Source organism: Salmo salar, chromosome ssa11 (genome assembly GCF_905237065.1).
Source record: "Salmo salar chromosome ssa11, Ssal_v3.1, whole genome shotgun sequence".
Taxonomy (NCBI): Eukaryota; Metazoa; Chordata; class Actinopteri; order Salmoniformes; family Salmonidae; genus Salmo; species Salmo salar.
Window position 1 is genome coordinate 107955456 of NC_059452.1, and position 21609 is coordinate 107977064.

Genomic DNA, 21609 nt, shown 5'->3' on the forward strand with positions numbered 1-21609 from the left:
GAGAGAATGTCACGGTTCTGTTCCGGAAGTGGGATGGGAACTCTCTCTAGTTCAGAGGAGAGAATGTCACCGTTCTGTTCAGGAGGGGATGGGAACTCTCTCTAGTTCAGAGGAGAGAATGTCACGGTTCTGTTCCGGAGTGGGATGGGAACTCTCTCTAGTTCAGAGGAGAGAATGTCACGGTTCTGTTCTGGAGTGGGATGGGAACTCTCTCTAGTTCAGAGGGGAGAATGTCACGGTTCTGTTCTGGAGTGGGATGGGAACTCTCTTTCTCTCTCTCTGTTTTCCAGAATGTTTGTGAGCTGGTATAGCACATGACCTATTAACAGTCATGGAGTAAATAACATTGACTCAAAACTTAACCAATTTGTTCAACATCTTTATTTAAACAGATTGGATACATTATATTGCGATCTTAATAATTTCATAAAATATATCTGGTATAAAAAAAAAAGTATAATATTTACAAATTTAATAAAGAATATTTTGGTTTCCTTATTTCACACCAAAGTTTAACCATAAAGACATTTCTGTAACAATGAATATCATACTCTTTGGTAAAAGCTCATTGACTTGAAAACCAAAAAACGCATAGCAACATAACAGAAGAAAAGGCTTCAAAGTCCAGCTTTGTAAAGAGATACCATTAAATCACACAGCATGGGTACGGAAAAGGTATTACAGTAAAATGCTCATTTATATTTCTGACAGCAGAGGGCGCACATTAAAGTATGACTATAAAATGAATGGGGAGCAATGGAGCGTTTCGTTTAACCATTAAAACAAATACAACAGCTCCCCCTTCAGGTGAGGATGTCGGTCATGGGGACATCATCAGCTCTCAAAGAGGAATACTTCACTGGAGGGGGAGGAGGCTTGAAGGGGGGAGGGAGGTCCATCCTGGAGAGAGAGATGGGGGGAGGGAGAGAGTTGAGGGGGAAAGAAGGGGTAAAGGGGAGGGGAAGGGAAAGAGGGGAGGGGGAGAGAGGGGAGGGGATGGAGAGAGGGAGGGAGAGAGGGGAGGGCAGGGGGGGAGGGGAGGGAGAGAGGGGAAGGAGAGAAGGAAGGAAGAGCGAGAGTGGAGGGGGGAAGAAGTGGGAAAGGGGAGGGGAGGGGGAGAGAGGGGAGGGGAGGAGGAGAGAGGGAGGGGGAGAGAGGGGAGGGGATGGAGAGAGGGAGGGAGAGAGGGGGAGGGCAGAGGGAGAGAGGAGAAGGGGAGGGGGAGAGGGGAGGGAGAGAGGAGAAGGGGAGGGAGAGAGAGGGGGGGAGGGGGAGAGGGGAGGGAGAGAGGGGAAGGGGAGGGAGAGAGAGAGAGAAAGAGGCAGATTGAAAGGCAGGTAGAAAAGGTAGATTAATTGAATGTGATTGATGTAAAACAAAAAGGAACAGCAGAGGCAGGACAGGAAACATGCTCACTTCTTCTGGATGATGTACCGTCTGTAGAGGAACCCGATCACGAGCAGCAGAACCAGGACAGGAAGCAGCACAAACACCACCACGTACCTCTGACCACTACTGGGACCTGACAGGAATAATCATGATATTGTTATCCTCTATAATCATGATATCGTTATCCTCTAATCATGATATCATTATCCTCTGTAATCATGATATCGTTATCCTCTATAATCATGATATTGTTATCCTCTGTAATCATGATATGGTTATCCTCTGTAATCATCATATCCTTATCCTCTGTAATCATGATATCGTTATCCTCTGTAATCATGATATCGTTATCCTCTATAATCATGATATCGTTATCCTCTAATCATGATATTGTTATCCCCTGTAATCATGATATCGTTATCCTCTATAATCACGATATCCTTATCCTCTGTGATCATGATATTGTAAGGTTTTCTGTTTAAAAGTTGTCTACGGTAAATACCAAATAGAATGACAAGAAACCAAAACAAACCAACCATCTCTGGCTGTGGTCCTACCTGTCTCAATCACCACGTCATCCCCATGGGAGGCAGTGGAGGTATAGTAGGTCCCCAGGGTGTGGTCTTCCTTCTCCCCAGCCAGGGTGCTCTTCTCTGGGTTTAACGTAGGGGACACTGAGCCCCCCTGACCACCACCACTGGGGGTCTCTGATTCAGACTCGTTCCCCTGCCTACCATCGGATTGGACGCTCCACAGAGTGGGCTGATCTGATTGGACCTTGGGTGGATAGGTGGATCCTGATTGGGTCGTGGACGGGACTCTGACTGGACTGTCGGTGGAGCTGTTGACCTCTGACCCCTTTGGTCTCGCCTCTGTGTTGACTTCCTGTACGGTAGAGGAGGTGAGGGTGTCTGGTGTGACGCTGAGGTTAGCTGTGGGGGTTGTCATCTCTCCTGGCTCTGTTAGTTCGCTTGTTACATTGGTGCTGGTACCTGTAGACTCAGTTACATTGGTGCTGGTACCTGTAGACTCAGTCACGTTGGTGCTGGTACCTGTAGACTCAGTCACGTTGGTGCTGGTACCTGTAGACTCAGTTACGTTGGTGCTGGTACCTGTAGACTCAGTCACGTTGGTGCTGGTAACTGTAGACTCAGTTACGTTGGTGCTGGTACCTGTAGACTCAGTTACATTGGTGCTGGTACCTGTAGACTCAGTCACGTTGGTGCTGGTACCTGCAGACTCAGTTATGTTGGTGCTGGGGGTCACAGTGTCAGCAGGACCTGTTATGTATGAAAGTAATGAGAGACGGAGAGAATCATCACTAATATCATAATGTCCCTCTAACGCTTCAGAAACTACACATCCCAGGGTGCATTTGGGTCCGGAATGACTCTTTAAGGAAGCAGTAATTGAACAGTACTCCAACAGGTCCAGCAGATGGCAGTCTATACCCTTCCTAGGGCTGTTGCTATGGTGATTAACATCTCAGTGTTCTCTCTCTCTTTGGAACCCGTAGAAGAGATGTTCACTAGGCCTCAACATTATGAACACATAGAAATATATTACATAGAACGCACATTCCTCTCTGACATGGAATAATATAATAATAACAACAACAACATATGCATTTTAGCAAATGCTTTTATCCAAAGCAATTTACAGTAGTGAGAGTATATATTTTTTGTTGTTGTATTGGTGGCCCGAGCAGAAACTCACTATCCTGGTGTTGAATGGACAATATTCTACCAACTGAGAAACATAGAGCTGACATGATTCCTTTACCACTCTATCATAGCATTAACACAGTAACTGTGGTTCAGGGCATGCAGATAGAAATCTATAATATAGAACATAACTCTCTGACACTTCAGCTCTATTCAGGACATTTCTATCTGCAATATTCAGTAGTACATTGCAGAAGGTGAGCGTGCTGTACCGTAGCTGTGATGAAGGTGTATGGCATTCAGATAGACGTGTATAATATAGAACAGACGTAAATCACGGACTAAAAAGAGTCAGCTCTATTCATGGCTGTTCTATCTGCAACTTTCGGCTGCTGAAGGCGACCGTGTTGTAGCTGCTGTTGCTGTGGGCTGCTGGAGAGCAGGAAGCAGGAAGTGTGAAACTGTGTCCCAAATAGAACCCTATTCCCTATAGAGTGCACTACTTTAGACCAGAGCCCTATGTCACCCTATTCCCTATGTAGTGCACTACTTTAGACCAGAGCCCTATGTCACCCTATTCCCTATATATAGTGCACTACTTTAGACCAGAGCCCCGTGGCACTACAAAAGTAGTGCACTATAAGGTAAAGGGTTCCATTTGGGACACAGGACATGTGGTCCACATGTTGACGTCTGTTTGTCGTAATGTGAAGAGATTTCAGTGTGTCAGTGATGACTCAACTAAACCACAATCATCAACACACTCCACACAGGATGGAGAAAGAGAGACACAGAGAGCGAGAGAGGGAGACGGAGACAGTGAGACGTGCAGATGTTCATGTTTTCAGACAGTGAGATGCAGACAGGTGGTTGTAGAAATTCCCTTCGGTGCGTCTCAATAATGCAAGTAGCGTCCTCTCCTTGCCTCCTCTCCCTGTCTCCTCTCCTTCATCTGCACAGACCCAGAACAACTATAGATAAAATATATATATATTTTTTAACTTGTCTCATTTCCATTGCTTTAACATGCCAGAACACTTTAAACTCTAGTTTCCTCTATCTTTTGTCTCTGTTCCTGAGAGTCTCTGTTCCTGAGAGTCTCTGTTCCTGAGAGTCTGTGTTCCTCCACAACTCAGAGGTTAAATGCCTGCTTTTCGCAGATGACCTGTGCCTGCTGTCACCCACAGCACATGGCCTACAGCAGAGCCTGGACCTGCTAGAGCAGTACTGCCAGACCTGGGCCCTGGCAGTAAACCCCAAAAATACAAAAAAATTATGATTTTCCAGAGAAGATCCAGATCTCAGGGAATTAGACCAAAGTTCTCAATTGGCACAAAATATATAGAGTACTGTACACACTACAATTACTGAGGTTTAAATATATAGAGTACTGTACACACTACAATTACTGAGGTTTAAATATATAGAGTACTGCACACACTACAATTACTGAGGTTTAAAAATAAGCTCAACTGGACACCTTAATGAGGCAGTGAATGAACTGAGAGAGAAAGCACGCAGGGAATTCTACACCGTTAAAAAACGAATTGAAATTGAAATACCTATTATAATTTAGCTAAACGTAATTGAATGTGTCATTGAACCAATTGCACTTTATGGCAGCGAGGTGTGGGGTCCACTTGCAAAACAAGATTTCATCAAATGGGACAAACACCCCATTGAAACCCTATATGCAGAGTTCTGTAAGATTCTCCTACGTGTCCAGAGGAAAACTACAAACAATGCATGCAGGGCAGAATTAGGCCAATATCCACTAATAATAAAAACTCAAAAAAGAGCAATTAAGTTTTGGAAACATCTAAAATACAGTGACCCCCCTCCCTCTCATATCATTACCAAGCCCTGCAATGCCAAGAGCTGAGCAAAGAAAAGAGTCCCCTCATCCAGCTGGTCCTGGGGCTGAGTTCACAAACCTGTTCTACTAACACACTGAAGCCTCAGGACCCTCATCCAGCTGGTCCTGGGGCTGAGTTCACAAACCTGTTCTACTAACACACTGAAGCCTCAGGACCCTCATCCAGCTGGTCCTGGGGCTGAGTTCACAAACCTGTTCTACTAACACACTGAAGCCTCAGGACCCTCATCCAGCTGGTCCTGGGGCTGAGTTCACAAACCTGTTCTACTAACACACTGAAGCCTCAGGACCCTCATCCAGCTGGTCCTGGGGCTGAGTTCACAAACCTGTTCTACTAACACACTGAAGAATCAGGACCCTCATCCAGCTGGTCCTGGGGCTGAGTTCACAAACCTGTTCTACTAACACACTGAAGCCTCAGGACCAGAACATCCAATCAATCAGAATAAACCAAATTACAACACAGTCAAAACAAAACTGCATTACTTATTGGGAAACACAAGCACAAAGCAAAACGCAGTGCTATCTGGCCCTAAATCGACAGTACACCGTGGCTAACTACTTGATCATGGTTACTGATCAAAACCTTACAAAAACCTTGAAAAAGTACAGGCTCAGTGAGCACAGCCTTGTCCTTGAGAAGGGTAGACACAGGAAAACCTGGCTCCCTGTAGAGGAAAGGCTGTGCAGCCACTGCACCACAGCAGAACCTGAGACGGAGCTGCATTTCCTGACAAAATGTCAAAAATATAAAACAATTAGAGAGTGTCATTTCCCCAAATTTGAAACCCTTATTCAAGGTTTCAAAGACCTCTCTGATGAGGATAGGCTCCCCGTCCTGTTGGGGGAGGAAGCAGAGAGCTGTGGGTTGGCAACACGCTACATTGCTGCCTGCCATAAGATGAGGGACAGTGTCTGACAGACCAATCAACCTGCACATGTCCTCTACTGTATGATTATTGTTATTGTTTAATGTATGGTTGTTTTGACCCTTGGTTATTGTTGTTACTGTTGTTCCATTGACAATATGGATTATGCTATTTTTTTTTATGTTAATATTGTAAATCTCCAAAGTAAGCTTTGGCAATATATACATTGTTACATCATGCCAATGAAGCACATTTAATTTGAGAGAGAGAGAGAGAGATATAAAGAAAGAGAGAGTGACATAGAGAGATATAGCGAGAGCGAGAGAGAGAGAGAGAGAGAGAGAGAGATAGAGAGCGAGAGAGACAGAGAGCGAGAGATAGAGATATAGAGACAGACAAAGAGAGACAAAGAGCGAGAGAAGGGGAGAGATATTCATGAATGAATTTCTCTCATTCTTCTCTGCAGATCCTCTCAAGCTCTGTCAGGTTGGATGGGGAAGTTTGCTTTCACAGCTATTTTCAGATCTCTCAAGAGATGTTCAGTCGGGTTCAAGTCCGGGCTCTGGCAGGGCCACTCAAGGACATTCAGAGACTTGTCCCGAAACCACTCTTGCGTTGTCTTGGCTGTGTGCTTAGGGTGAATGTCCTGTTGGAAGGTGAACTTTGCCCCAATCTGAGGTCCTGAGCGCTCTGGAGCAGGTTTTCACCAATGATTTCTCTGTACTTTCCTCCATTCATCTTTCTCTCGATCCTGGCTAGTCTCCCAGTCCCTGTCATTGAAAAACATCCCCACAGCATGATGCTGTCACCACTGAGGAGTGAATTCCGTCTGGCCATTCTACCATAAAGGCTTGATTGGTAGAGTGCTGCAGAGATGGTTGTCTTTCTGGAAGGTTCTCCCATCTCCACAGAGGAACTCTGGAGCTCTGTCAGAGTGACCATCGGGTTCTTGGTCACCTCCCTGATCAAGGCCCTTCTGCCCTGATTGCTCAGTTTGGCCGGGCGGCCAGCGCTAGGAAGAGTCTTGGTGGTTCCAAACTTCTTCCATTTAAGAATGATGGAGGCCACTGTGTTCTTGGGGACTTTCAATTCTGCAGACATTTTTTGGTACCCTCCCCCAGATGATATGTCTCGACGCAATCCAGTCTGGCTTGGTTTTTGCTCTGACATGCACTGTCAACTGTGGGACCTTATATAGACAGGTGTGTGTCTTTCCAAATCATGTCCAATCAATTGAATTTACCGCAGGTGGACTCCAATCAAGTTGTAGAAACATCTCAAGGATGATCAATGGAAACAGGATGCACCTGAGCTCAATTTCGAGTCTCATTGCAAAGGGTCTGAATACTTACAGTACCAGTCAAAAGTTTGGACACACCTACTCATTCAAGGGTTTTTCTTAATTTTGACTATTTTCTACATTGTAGAATAATAGTGAAGACATCAAAACTATGAAATAACACATATGGAATCATGTAGTAACCAAAAAACGTGTTAAACAAAATCGAAATATATTTAATATTTGACAAGAACAGTTCAAATAAGCCATGAGAAACGACAGTCCATCATTACTTTAAGACATGAAGGTCAGTCAATACGGAACATTTCATGAACTTTGAAAGTTTCTTCAAGTGCAGTCGCAAAACCCATCAAACGCTGTGATGAAACTGGCTCTCATGAGGACCGCCACAGGAAAGGAAGACCCAGATTTACCTCTGCTGCAGAGGATACCTTCATTAGAGTTACCCGCCTCAGAAATTGTAGCCCAAATAAAAGCTTCACAGATTTCAAGTAACAGACACATCTCAACATCAACTGTTCAGAGGAGACTGCGTGAATCAGGTCTTCATGGTCGAATTGCTGCAAAGAAACCACTACTAAAGGACAGCAATAAGAAGGAGAGTCTTGCTTGGACCAAGAAACACGAGCAATGGACATTAGACCGGTGGAAATCTGTTCTTTGGTCTGACGATTCCAAATGTGAGATTTTTGGTTCTAACCGGCGTTTTTTATGTGAGACGCAGTGTAGGTGAACGGATAATCTCTGCATGTATGGTTCCCACTGTGAAGCATGGAGGAGAAGGTGTGATGGTGTGGGGGTGCTTTGCTGGTGACACCGTCAGTGATATATTTAGAATTCAAGGCACACTTAACCAGCATGGCTACCACAGCATTCTGCAGCGATTTACTGCCAGGTCAGCTCAGCAGACAGCCATATAGCCATATAACTCTGACTGGTCCCAGGCTGCCCCTGACCTCTGACTGGTCCCAGGCTGCCCCTGACCTCTGACTGGTCCCAGGCTGCCCCTGACTCCTGACTGGTCCCAGGCTGCCCCTTACCCCTGATGGTCCCAGGCTGCCCCTGACCACTGACTGGTCCCAGGATGCCCCTGACCTCTGACTGGTCCCAGGCTGCCCCTGACTCCTGACTGGTCCCAGGCTGCCCATGACCCCTGACTGGTCCCAGGCTGCCCCTGACCCCTGATGGTCCCAGGCTGCCCCTGACCACTGACTGGTCCCAGGATGCCCCTGACCTCTGACTGGTCCCAGGCTGCCCCTGACGCCTGACTGGTTCCAGGCTGCCCCTGACCCCTGACCTCTGTTACATGTAATTGTTTTTATAATGTCATACAGATACAGAGTAGAACAGTACAGAGATACTGTCAAACACACTACAGAGGATGTACTATAATATACCGTCAACCCTCAGCCCATACAGCGTCAACCCTCAGCCCATACCTTCAACCCTCAGCCCATAACGTCAACCCTCAGCCCATACAGCGTCAACCCTCAGCCCATACTGTCAACCCTCAGCCCATACCTTCAATCCCTCAGCCCATACCGTCAACCCTCAGCCCATACTGTCAACCCTCAGCTAAATCCTTCAACCCTCAACCCATACTGTCAACCCTCAGCTCATACCTTCAACTCTCAGCCCATACCTTCAAACATCAGTCCATACCATCAACCCTTAGCCCATACCGTCAACCCTCAGCTCATACCATCAACCCGCAGCCCATACCATCAACCCTCAGCCCATACTGTCAACCCTCAGCCCATACCGTCAACCCTCAGCCCATACCGTCAACCCTCAGCCCATACTGTCAACCCTCAGCGCATACCTTCAACCCTCAGCTAAATCCTTCAACCCTCAGCCCATACCTTCAAGCCTCAGCTCATACCTTCAACCCTCATCCCATACTGTCAACCCTCAGCCCATACCGTCAACTCTCAGCCCATACCGTCAACCCTCAGCCCATACTGTCAACCCTCAGCCCATACCTTCAACCCTCAGCTAAATCCTTCAACCCTCAGCCCATACCTTCAAGCCTCAGCTCATACCTTCAACCCTCATCCCATACTGTCAACCCTCAGCTCATACCGTCAACCTTCAGCTCATACTGTCAACCCTCAGCTCATACCTTCAACCCTCAGCTCATACTGTCAACCCTCAGCTCATACTGTCAACCATCAGCCCATACTGTCAACCCTCAGCTCATACTGTCAACCCTCATCACATACTGTCAACCCTCAGCCCATACCTTCAACCCTCAGCCCATACTGTCAACCCTCAGCCCATACTGTCAACCTTCAGCTCATACCTTCAACCCTCATCCCATACTGTCAACCCTCAGCTCATACTGTCAACCCTCATCCCATACTGTCAACCCTCAGCCCATACCTTCAACCCTCAGCCCATACTGTCAACCTTCAGCTCATACCTTCAACCCTCATCCCATACTGTCAACCCTCAGCTCATACCTTCAACCGTCAGCCCATACTGTCAACCCTCAGCCCATACCGTCCACCCTCAGCCCATACCGTCCACCCTCAGCCCATACTGTCAACCCTCAGCCCATACCTTCAACCCTCATCCCATACTGTCAACCCTCAGCTCATACCTTCAACCCTCAGCTCATACATTTAACCCTCATCTCAAACTGTCAACCCTCAGCTCATACCGTCAACCCTCATCCCATACTGTCAACCCTCAGCTCATACCGTCAAGCCTCATCCCATACTGTCAACCCTCAGCTAATACCTTCAACCTTCAGCTCATACTGTTAACCCTCAGCTCATACCTTCAACCCTCAGCTCATACTGTCAACCCTCAGCTCATACTGTCAACCTTCAGTTCATACTGTCAACCCTCAGCTCATACCTTCAACCCTCAGCTCATACTGTCAACCCTCAGCTCATACCTTCAACCCTCAGCCCATACTGTCAACCCTCATCCCATACTGTCAACCCTCAGCCCATACCTTCAACCCTCAGCCCATACTGTCAACCCTCAGCCCATACTGTCAACCTTCAGCTCATACCTTCAACCCTCATCCCATACTGTCAATCCTCAGCTCATACTGTCAACCCTCAGCCCATACTGTCAACCCTCAGCTCATACCTTCAACCCTCAGCTCATACCTTCAACCCTCAGTCTGGTGACTTTCCTGATGGAACCGTTGGGGTAGGTGGTGATGTCACAGATGTAGCGCCCGCTGTCCCTAGCCTCTACGCCCTTCAGAACCAGAGATGTGCCCATTAGCTTGTCCTTGTCCTTGTACCACGCCACGTCCAGGGTGACGTTAGGCCAGATGAGGGTTTCACCAAAACTAGGGTTATACACTACCAGCTTGTGGTCCTCTAGCTCTCCTTTCTTCCTCCATTCTACCTAGAATATTGACATGTACATTTTAGTCATATATAGCAGAGACTCTTATCTAGAGCAACTTACAGTTAGTTCATTCATCTAAAGGTAGTTAGCTATAATACATTTAAAAAAATACATTTTATTAGATAGACATCTTTCAGGAAACTCATGGAATCCTAGTGCAATTAAAACAAAACAGAGAGAAAACACAGCTACCTGAGAGATGACGGGCTTACGTCCCTCCTTCTCTCCTAGTAGACAGGGTAGAGTGATGTTCTGACCCTCTACAGCTCTCACTGATTCACGGTGGAACACTTCAACGCCATGGACACCTGTCAATCAAATCACACAACAGTTGAAAACCTGAGAACAGTCTCTTTACTCTTGTCTACTCACAATCAGACGAAGAGTTCTGAATCCAGCCTTACCTTGAGAAATGGAGGAGAGAAGAAGAAGAGAGACGACAGTTCCCTTCAGAGTGGCAGCCATGTCTGTCTGGTCTCTTCACGCTGGGGTTAGAGAGCGAGAGCGAGAGGAAGGATGAGAGGAAGGAAGAGAGAGAGAGACACTCACACTCTCTCTCACTCTCTCTCTCAATTCAATTCAATTCAATGGGGCTTAATTTTAATGGTAAAACATGTTTATTTTGCCAAACGAAATCAACAATAAACACAAGTAAGAAGTAACAAGAACAACCTCAACAACAAACAATTACAAATGAACAGTAAACAAACTTCACAAAGGTTTCAAAAAGATAAAGACATTTCTAGTGTTATATTATCAGCTATGTACAGAGTTTAAGCAACGTGTAAACAGTGATAGAATGAATAGCAGGGGAAGATACAGTATCAGTCAAAAGTTTGGACACACCTACTACAGTGGGGCAAAAAATGTATTTAGTCAGCCACCAATTGTGCAAGTTCTCCCACTTAAAAAGATGAGAGAGGCCTGTAATTTTCATCATAGGTACACTTCAACGATGACAGACAAAATGAGAAAAGAAAATCCAGAAAATCACATTGTAGGATTTTTAATGAATTTATTTGCAAATTATGGTGGAAATTGGTGCACAATTGGTGGCTGACTAAATACTTTTTTGCCCCACTGTAAGTTTTTAAAAAACGATTTTCTACATTGTAGAATAATAGTGAAGACATCAAAACTATGAAATTACACATTATGGAATCATGTAGTAACACAAAAAAGTGTTAAAACAAATCAAAATATATTTTATATTTGAGATTCTTCAAAGTAGCCACCCTTTGCCTTGATGACAGCTTTGCACACTCTTGGCATTCTCTCAACCAGCTTCATGAGGTAGTCACCTGGAATGCATTTCAATTAACAGATGTGCCTTGTTAAAAGTTAATTTGAGGAATTTATTTCCTTCTGAATGCAATTGAGCCAATCAGTCATGTTGTAACAAGGTAGGGGTGGTATACAGAAGATAGCCCTATATGGTAAAATACCAAATCCATAGCCTGGTAGAAGCGTTGGGCCAGTAACTGAAAGGTTGATTGAATCCCCGAGTTGGATTGAATCACCAAGTTGACAAGGTAAAAATGTGTCGTACTGCCCCTGAGCAAGGCAGTAAACCCACTGATCCCCGGGCGTCGATGATGTAGATGTCTCTGATTTAGAGGGGTTGGGTTAAATGCCCGAAGACACATTTCAGTTGAATGCATTCAGTGCTGAATCAGATGACCTGGTCTCTACAATCACCTGAACCCAATTGAAATGGTTTGGGTTTGAGTTGGACCGCAGAGTGAAGGAAAAGTAGCTAACAAGTGCTCAGCATATGTGGGAAATCATATGTAGAAAATAGTCAAAATAAAGAAAAACCCTTGAATGATGTCCAAACTTCTGACTGGTACTGTATGTGAACAGCCCTTCAAATGAGTGGATTCGGCTATTTCAGCCACACCTGTTGCTGACAGGTGTATAAAATCGAGCACACCGCCATGCAATCTCCATAGACAAACATTGGCAGTAGAATGGCCTTACTGACGAGCTCAGTGACTTTCAATGTGACACCGTCATAGGATGCCACCTTTCCAACAAGTCAGTTTGTCAAGTTTCTGCCCTGCTAGAGCTGCCCCTGGTCAACTGTAAGTGCTGTTATTGTGAAGTGGAAACATCTAGTAGCAAAAACGTCACACAAGCTCACAGAACCACCGAGTGCAATTTATTTTTATGATATTTTTTTTACCTTTATATAACTAAGCAAGTCAATTAAGAATAAATTCTTACTTACAATGACGGCCTACCCCAGCCAAACCTGGACAACGCTGGGCCAATTGTGCGCGCCCTATAGGACTCCCAATCACAGCCAGATGTGATGCAGCCTGGATTCGAACCAGGGACTGTAGTGATTCCTCTTGCACTGAGATGCAGTGTCTTAGACCACTGTGCCACTCGGGATCGCGTAGTGTATAAAAATAGTTTGTCCTCGGTTATCTATCGAGTTCCAAACTGCCTCTGGAAGCAACGTCAGTACAGTAACTGTTAGTCGTGAGCTTCACAAAATGGGTTTCCATGGCAGAGCAGCCGCACACAAGCCTAAGATCACCATGAGCAATGCCAAGCGTTGGCTGGAGTGATGTAAAACTCACCAACATTGGACTCTGGAGCAGTGGAAACGTGTTCTCTGGAGTGATGAATCACGCTTCACCATCTGGCAGTCCGACGGACGAATCTGGGTTTGGCGGATGCCAGGAGAACGCTACCTACCCAACTGCATAGTGCCAACTGTAAAGTTTGGTGGAGGAGGAAAAATGGTCTGGGGATGTTTTCGTGGTTCGGGCCCCTTAGTTCCAGTGAAGGGAAATCTTAACCCTACAACATACAATTACGTTCCAGATGATTCTGTGCTTCCGACTTTGTGGCTGTTTCAGCATGACAATGCCCCTGTGCACAAAGCGAGGAGCATACAGAAACGGTTTGTCGAGATCGGTGACCTCAACCCCATCGAACACCTTCGGGATGAATTGGAAAGCTGACTGTGAGCCAGGCCTTATCGCCCAACATCAGTGACCGACCTCACTAATGCTCTTGTGTTTGAATGGAAGTAAGTCCCCTCAGCAATGTTCCAACATCTAGTGGAAAGCTTTCCCAGAAGAGTGGAGGGCTGTTATAGCAGGGGGGACCAACTCCATACTAATGCCCATGATTTTTGAATGAGATGTTCGAAGAGCATGTGTCCACATACTTTTGGTAATGTAGGGTACCTTTCTCCACGTCTCCCCTCCACACCTCTCAAATCTCTTTCTGTCTCCCCTTCTCTCTCTCTTTCTGTCTCCGCTTCTCTCTCTCCTTCTCTCTCTCCTTCTCTCTCTCCTTCTCTCCATCTCAGCTCTCCATCTGTCTCACATTCTCAATATCTTTCCTTCTCTCTCCTTCTCCCTCACTCTCCTTCTCCATCTCTCTCTCCTTCTCCATCTCTCTCTCCTTCTCCATCTCTCTCTCCTTCTCCATCTCTCTCTCCTTCTCCATCTCTCTCTCCTTCTTTCCATCTCTCTCCTTCTTTCCATCTCTCTCTATCTCTCTCCACCTCTTTCCTTTTCTCCACCTCCCTCCACCGCTCTCCTCTCTCCTTATCTCTCCTCTTGAATTCAGGCTGTAACACAACAAAATGTGGAAAAAGTCAAGAGGTATATAGCCAGCAGCATACCACCCTGCATCCCACTGCTGGCTTTCCTCTGAAGCTAAGCAGGGTCAGTCCTTAGGTGGGAGACCAGATGCTGCTGGAAGTGGTGTTGGAGGGTCAGTAGGAAGAACTCTTATCTTACTTATCGTAAGAGTAGGGGTGTTAATCCCAGTGTCCTGGATAAAATCCCAATCTGGCCCTCATATACCATCATGGCCACTGTATCATCCCAAGCTTCCAATTGGCTCATCCATCCCCCCCTCTCCTCCCCTGTAACTATTCCCCAGGTCGTTAATGTAAATGAGAATGTGTTCTCTGTCAATTTACCTGGTAAAAATATATAAATCAAATTGTCACATGTGCCGAAAATAACAAATGTAGACTTTACAGTGAAATGCCCTTTCTCTACAATGCAGAGTTAAAAAGTAAGACAAAAAATGAAATAGTAACACAATAAATTACATGGCTATATACAGGGAGTAATGACAAATACTAATTTATATAGCGTCAGAAGACACAAACAGGTGTCTGTAATCATGGCCGTGTGTGGCCTGATATCATTGGTTAATTCTAATATTTTAAAATAGCATACAAAAAAACATAAATGGATAGCGTACGATCATAGATACAATTTGTCTCAATAAGCCTACAAACATTTACAATAGCAAAATCACAACAATCACAAGAGTGGCTTCAGATCAAAGTCTGATAGCTGTCACCCACTTCCCTTGAAAAACTGTTTGCCCAACAGCCAATTCTGTCGAATCAAAAGAATTTGTAAAAAAAACAATCAGATTTCGAGAGAAATATGGCTGCGACGCACAGAAAATTCAAGGAGAGGGGGTACAAAAATTAGTCAGATTAATACTGCCATTGACAAAATTCACAACAAAACGAGACATTACCTTTTTCAAGGTAATAACATGGCTGTATACAGGGAGTATGAGGTAATGACATGGCTATATACAGGGAGTACCAGGTAATAACATGGCTGTATACAGGAAGTACCAGGTAAAGACATGGCTATATACAGGGGGTACCAGGTAATAACATGGCTGTATACAGGAAGTACCAGGTAATGACATGGCTATATACAGGAAGTACCAGGTAATAACATGGCTATATACAGGGAGTACCAGGTAACAACATGGCTATATACAGGAAGTACCGGGTAATAAAATGGCTATATACAGGGAGTATGAGGTAATAACATGGTTATATACAGGAAGTACCATGTAATAACGGCTATATACAGGAAGTATCAGGTAATAACATGGGTATATACAGGAAGTACCAGGTAATAACATGGCTATATACAGGGAGTACCAGGTAATAACATGGTTATATACGGGGGAGTACCAGGTAATAACATGGCGATATACAGGAAGTACCAGGTAATAAAATGGCTATATACAGGGAGTATGAGGTAATAAAATGGCTATATACAGGGAGTATGAGGTAATAACATGGTTATATACAGGAAGTACCAGGTAATAACATGGCTATATACAGGGAGTATGAGGTAATAACATGGCTTTATACAGGAAGTACCAGGTAATAACATGGCTATATACAGGAAGTACCAGGTAATAACATGGCTATATACAGGGAGTACCAGGTAATAACATGGCTATATACAGGGACTACCAGGTAATAACATGGCTATATACAGGAAGTACCAGGTAATAACATGGCTATATACAGGGAGTATGAGGTAATAACATGGCTATAGACAGGAAGTACCAGGTAATAACATGGTTATATACAGGGAGTACCAGGTAATAACATGGCTATTTACAGGAAGTACCAGGTAATAACATGGCTATATACAGGAAGTATCATGTAATAACATGGCTATATACAGGAAGTACCAGGTAGTAACAAGGCTAAATACAGGGAGTACCAGTACCTAGTTAATGTCCAGGGGTACAAGGTAATAACATGGCTATATACAGGAAGTACCAGGTAGTAACATGGCTATATACAGGAAGTACCAGGTAATAACATGGCTATATACAGGAAGTACCAGGTAGTAACATGGCTATACACAGGGAGTACCAGGTAATAACATGGCTATATACAGGGAGTACCAGGTAATAACATGGCTATGTACAGGGGGTACCAGGTAATAACATGGCAAAATATACAGGGAGTACCAGGTAATAACATGGCTATATACAGGAAGTACCAGGTAATAACATGGTTATATACAGGAAGTACCAGGTAATAACATGGCTATATACAGGAAGTACCAGGTAATAACATGGTTATATACAGGAAGTACCAGGTAATAACATGGCTATATACAGGAAGTACCTGTACCAAGTCAATGTCCAGGGGTACTAGGTAGTTGAGGTTGCCTACCCTTACCACTTGGGGGCAGCCCGTCAGGATGTCCAGGATCCAGTTACAGAGGGAGGTGTTTCAGTCCCGATTCCTTAGCTTAGTGATGTGCTTGGAGGGCACTATGGTGTTTAACACTGAGCAGTAGTCTATGAACAGAATTCTCACCTAGAAGTTCCTTTTGTCCAGGTCGGCGAGAGCAGTGTAGAGTGCAATGGAGATTACATCGTCTGTGGATCTGTTGGTGCAGTATGTGAATTGGAGTGGGTCTAGGGTTTCTGGAATAATGGTGTTGATGTGAGCCATGACCAGCCTTTCAAAGCTCTTCATGGCTACAGACGTGAGTGCTACGGGTCGGTAGTCATTTAGGCAGGTTTCCTTGGTGTTCTTGGGCACAGGGACTATGGTGGTCTGCTTGAAACATGTAGGTATTGCAGACTCAGACAGGGAGAGGTTGAAAATGTCAGTGAAGAAACCTGCCAGTTGGTCAGCGCATGCTTGGAGTACACATCCTGGTAATCCGTCTGGTCCTGCGGCCTTGTGAATGTTAACCTGTTTATAGGTCTTACACTTGCCCGCGCATACTCTGATTCCTGGTAATCTTTCTGGCTCTACGGCCTTGTGAATGTTAACCTGTTTAACCTCTAAACGTCCAAGATAGTCATACCATGGATCTTTCAGCTATTTGATTTGGAATTTTAGGACCCCCCCCAAAAAAAATATATTTAAATGATTTGATAACAGAATTTGGCCTGTACATTTTTTAGAAACACATTGAATAACACATCCAGAAATGGCAAAACAAACAGGAGATATAAGAAAGGACAGGAATATACAGTAGGAGCAAACATGAAGCCGATCAGAGGAAACAGCTGGGAGAGAGAAACAACTGTGCGTTTGACATGTAGAATATGGAATCCTGTCATTTATTTCGGTCAAGGAAAATGTATAACTTTATCACTGGAGAAACTTCAATCAGAGATGCTAGTCCACCAAGAGACTCAACTAGCGAGTCCAATCCTTCTATACTTCACTGTTGAAGATTCAGGTAGAAAATGGAAAACGGCTTCAGGAAGCAATCTTATTTTGAGTCAAAGTTGAGTGTCTTGTTGTTTAGACGTCGAGAATCTTCTATTGACTACTTTCCATTCCACGTGTACTTTCGTAAGCGATATAAACAACAAAGTTAAATCACTAGAGAACTCCTTTACTTATATATATATATATACAGGGAGTACCAGGTAATAACATGGCTATATACAGGAAGTACCAGGTAATAACATGGCTATATACAGGGAGTACCAGGTAATAACATGGCTATATACAGGAAGTACCAGGTAATAACATGGCTATATACAGGAAGTACCAGGTGATAACACGGCTATAAACAGGGAGTACCAGGTAATAACATGGCTATATACAGGGAGTACCAGGTAATAACATGGTTATATACAGGAAGTACCAGGTAGTAACATGGCTATATACAGGAAGTACCAGGTTGAGAGGTTGAAAATGTCAGTGAAGACACCTGCCAGTTGGTCAGCGCATGCTCGGAGTACACGTCCTGGTAATCCGTCTGGCCCTGCGGCCTTGTGAATGTTAACCTGTTTATAGGCCTGTTCAACGCGAATTGTTCAATAACCAGTTTGATGTGTCTTTTATTGGAAACATGTTCTTGTGATAATGTCAGGCCTATTATCACACCTCAGGATATGATACAGATACAGGAGGTGGATGGTTTGGTTCTCACAATATTTATTATCACAAAGGGTCAGGCACAAGGGCAGGTCAAGGGCAGGTCAAGGGCAGGTCAAGGGCAGGTCAAGGGCAGGCACAAGGGCAGGTCAAGGGCAGGTCAATCCAAGGCAGAGTCAACAAGGTACAGAACGGCAGGCAGGGTCAGGGCAGGCAATCCAAGGCAGAGTCAACAAGGTACAGAACGGCAGGCAGGGTCAGGGCAGGCAATCCAAGGCAGAGTCAACAAGGTACAGAACGGCAGGCAGGGTCAGGGCAGGCAATCCAAGGCAGAGTCAACAAGGTACAGAACGGCAGGCAGGGTCAGGGCAGGCAATCCAAGGCAGAGTCAACAAGGTACAGAACAGCAGGCAAGGGTCAGGGCAGGCAATCCAAGGCAGAGTCAACAAGGTACAGAACGGCAGGCAGGGTCAGGGCAGGCAGAAAGGTGGGAACCGGGAAGTAGAAAACCAAACTAGAGAGATGGTAACTCACGGAAAACACGCTGGGACAACTTGATGAGATGAACTGGCAAAAGACAAACAGAAAAACGCAGGTATAAATACAGTTAGGGAAAAAAGTATTTGATCCCCTGCTGATTTTGTACGTTTGCCCACTAACAAAGAAATGATCAGTCTATAAACCCAGCACACACTGAAAAGGGGTTAGATTAGTAGAAGAGTGGCGGAGGGAGGTTAGGTCCTGGCAATAGGACGGCAGAAACCTACCCACCTCTTGCTTGACTCTCTCCACCTGCCCGTTGCTCTCGGGGTGGAAACCTGAGGTAAGGCTGACCGAGACCCCCAGGCGTTCCATAAACGCCCTCCAGACTCTAGACGTAAATTGGGGACCCCGATCAGACACTATGTCCTCAGGCACCCCGTAGTGCCGGAATACATGGGTGAACAGGGCCTCCGCAGTTTGCAGAGCTGTAGGGAGACCGGGCAAAGGAAGGAGACGGCAGAACTTAGAAAACCGATCCACAACAACCAGGATCGTGGTCTTACCCCGCGACGGGGGAAGATCCGTCACGAAATCCACCGATAGGTGGACCGCGGTACCACGGTCGTTCCGGAAGGGGTTGTAATTTCCCTCTGGGCAGATGTCTAGGTGCCTTGCACTGTGCGCATACCGAACAGGAGGAGACATAAACCCTCACGTCCTTAGCTAACGTGGGCCACCAGTACTTCCCCGCAAGGCAGCGCACCGCCAGAGACCACGGTACAATCTAACCTCCCAGAAACCACGGTACAGTCAAACCTCCATGTGACCACGGTACAATCTAACCTCCCAGTGACCACGGTACAGTTTAACTTCCCAGTGACCACGGTACAGTTTAACCTCCCAGAGAACACAATACAATCTAACCTCCCAGTGACCACGGTACAGTCTAACTTCCCAGTGACCACGGTACAGTTTAACCTCCCAGTGACCACGGTACAATCTAACCTCCCAGTGACCACGGTACAGTTTAACCTCCCAGTGACCACGGTACAATCAAGCCTCCCAGATACCACAGTACAATCTAACTTCCCAGTGACCACGGTACAGTTTAACCTCCCAGAGACCACGGTACAGTTTAACCTCCCAGAAACCACGGTACAGTTTAACCTCCCAGAAACCACGGTACAGTTTAACCTCCCAGAGACCACAATACAATCTAACCTCCCAGTGATCACGGTACAGTCTAACTTCCCAGTGACCACGGTACAGTCTATCCTCCCAGTGACCACGGTACAATCTATCCTCCCAGTGACCACGGTACAATCTATCCTCCCAGTGACCACGGTACAGTTTAACCTCCATGTGACCACGGTACAATCTATCCTCCCAGTGACCACGGTACAGTCTAACCTCCCAGTAACCACGGTACAGTTTAACTTCCCAGTGACCACGGTACAGTTTAACTTCCCAGAAACCACGGTACAATCTAACTTCCCAGAGACCACGGTACAGTTTAACTTCCCAGTGACCACGGTACAGTTTAACTTCCCAGAAACCCCGGTACAATCAAGCCTCCCAGAAACCACGGTACAATCTAACCTCCCAGAAACCACAGTACAATCTAACTTCCCAGTGACCACGGTACAATCAAGCCTCCCAGAAATGCCTATAGACTTGCCGCTACCTCCTCTACACATAAAATAACATCTCGTTATATTACTTGTAGTCCCAGACTGTGAAGGCCAGTGATGGACAGAACCCCAAGATAACGCAATAAATCGAAACATATTATCCAAATTTAAATATTTTATTACCCAAACTCCAGTAACTCTTATATCACATTCAGACAGTAATCAATTAGTTGTTTTGTACAATATTTTTTAATAACCTGCAGGAATATTTTCTAATTTCTATCTCAGGGTTAGTTCCTGGGATACTGTAACTCATACAGTTACATCTTACTATACTAACACAATTTCATTATTTCATTATTTCCATTCTATACTTTCACTGATTTCATTAGTCATGGGTATCTCTCAGCAATCCCATAGCCTTTTAATCAGTCCTAACTCCAAACCCAGACCCTGGGCTTTTAGTTAGTCTCACCCGTTTCACTAGCCATAGGTATTCCTTTTAGTTAGTCTCACCCGTTTCACTAGCCATAGGTATTCCTTTCAGTTAGTCTCACCCGTTTCACTAGCCATAGGTATTCCTTTCAGTTAGTCTCACCCATTTCACTAGTCATGATGGCACCCCGCAGGTCCACATAGATTCACAGCAGCCCCCTTGGGACCCAGTGATTTCTTTATCGATTGATTCCAAGGATCATTAGTCTCAACCTTAATTCAATCTGTTCTAAATGACGTATCCATTCCGCTGACCCTCCCAGCCAGGAGGGGATCTGATCTGCTCCGTCTAGTGGAGTATGACTTCCCCAGCTGTATTTAATGCAACTCCCGTGCACGGTTAACCTGGATATCCCCGGGAACAATCAGGACCAATCAGGAACAATCAGGAACAATCAGGACCAATCAGCAAAATGAAGATTATCATCCCATCCTCGTCGCCAAAAATGTTATGGAAATTCTAACCAAGTGAGAGACTTTATTTTATCGAAAAAATCTAACTTTCCCGTCTTTGACTCGACCTCCCTGCCTTTCCCGTCTTTGGCTCGACCTCCCTGCCTTTCCCGTCTTTGGCTCGACCTCCCTGCCTTTCCCGTCTTTGACTCGACCTCCCTGCCTTTCCCGTCTTTGACTTCGACCTCCCTGCCTTTCCCGTCTTTGACTCGACCTCCGTGCTTTTTCCGTCTTTGACTCGACCTCCCTGCCTTTCCCGTCTTTGACTCGACCTCCGTGCTTTTTCCGTCTTTGACTCGACCTCCCTGCCTTTCCCGTCTTTGACTCGAACTCCCTGCCTTTCCCGTCTTTGACTCGACCTCCCTGCCTTTCCCGTCTTTGACTCGAACTCCCTGCCTTTCCCGTCTTTGACTCGAC

At 45.4% G+C, this 21609-nt stretch overlaps 1 protein-coding gene across 1 annotated transcript; it reads right to left on the minus strand.

Moving 5' to 3' along the window:
• Positions 1 to 363: 363 nt before the first annotated feature.
• si:ch1073-15f19.2 (serine-rich adhesin for platelets) lies at positions 364 to 11158 on the minus strand. Its single transcript, XM_045690266.1, has 6 exons — positions 10875 to 11158; positions 10663 to 10778; positions 10221 to 10467; positions 1947 to 2669; positions 1417 to 1522; positions 364 to 900 (listed from the first exon to the last, which is right to left on the minus strand). The coding sequence occupies exons 1-6, from the start codon at positions 10933 to 10935 to the stop codon at positions 804 to 806; spliced, it is 1350 nt and encodes a 449-aa protein (XP_045546222.1). The 5' UTR covers positions 10936 to 11158; the 3' UTR covers positions 364 to 803.
• Between the last annotated feature and the right edge of the window lie 10451 nt (positions 11159 to 21609).

Coding starts and splice junctions, on each gene's coding strand:
- si:ch1073-15f19.2 (XM_045690266.1), bottom strand. CDS start 10,935: ATGGCTGCCACTCTGAAGGGAACTGTCGTCTCTCTTCTTCTTCTCTCC. Junction 10,779..10,874: donor TCTCTCCTCCATTTCTCAAG/GTAAGGCTGGAT, acceptor TTTGATTGACAG/GTGTCCATGGCGTTGAAGTG. Junction 2,670..10,220: donor CACCAGACTGAGGGTTGAAG/GTATGAGCTGAG, acceptor CATACATAACAG/GTCCTGCTGACACTGTGACC.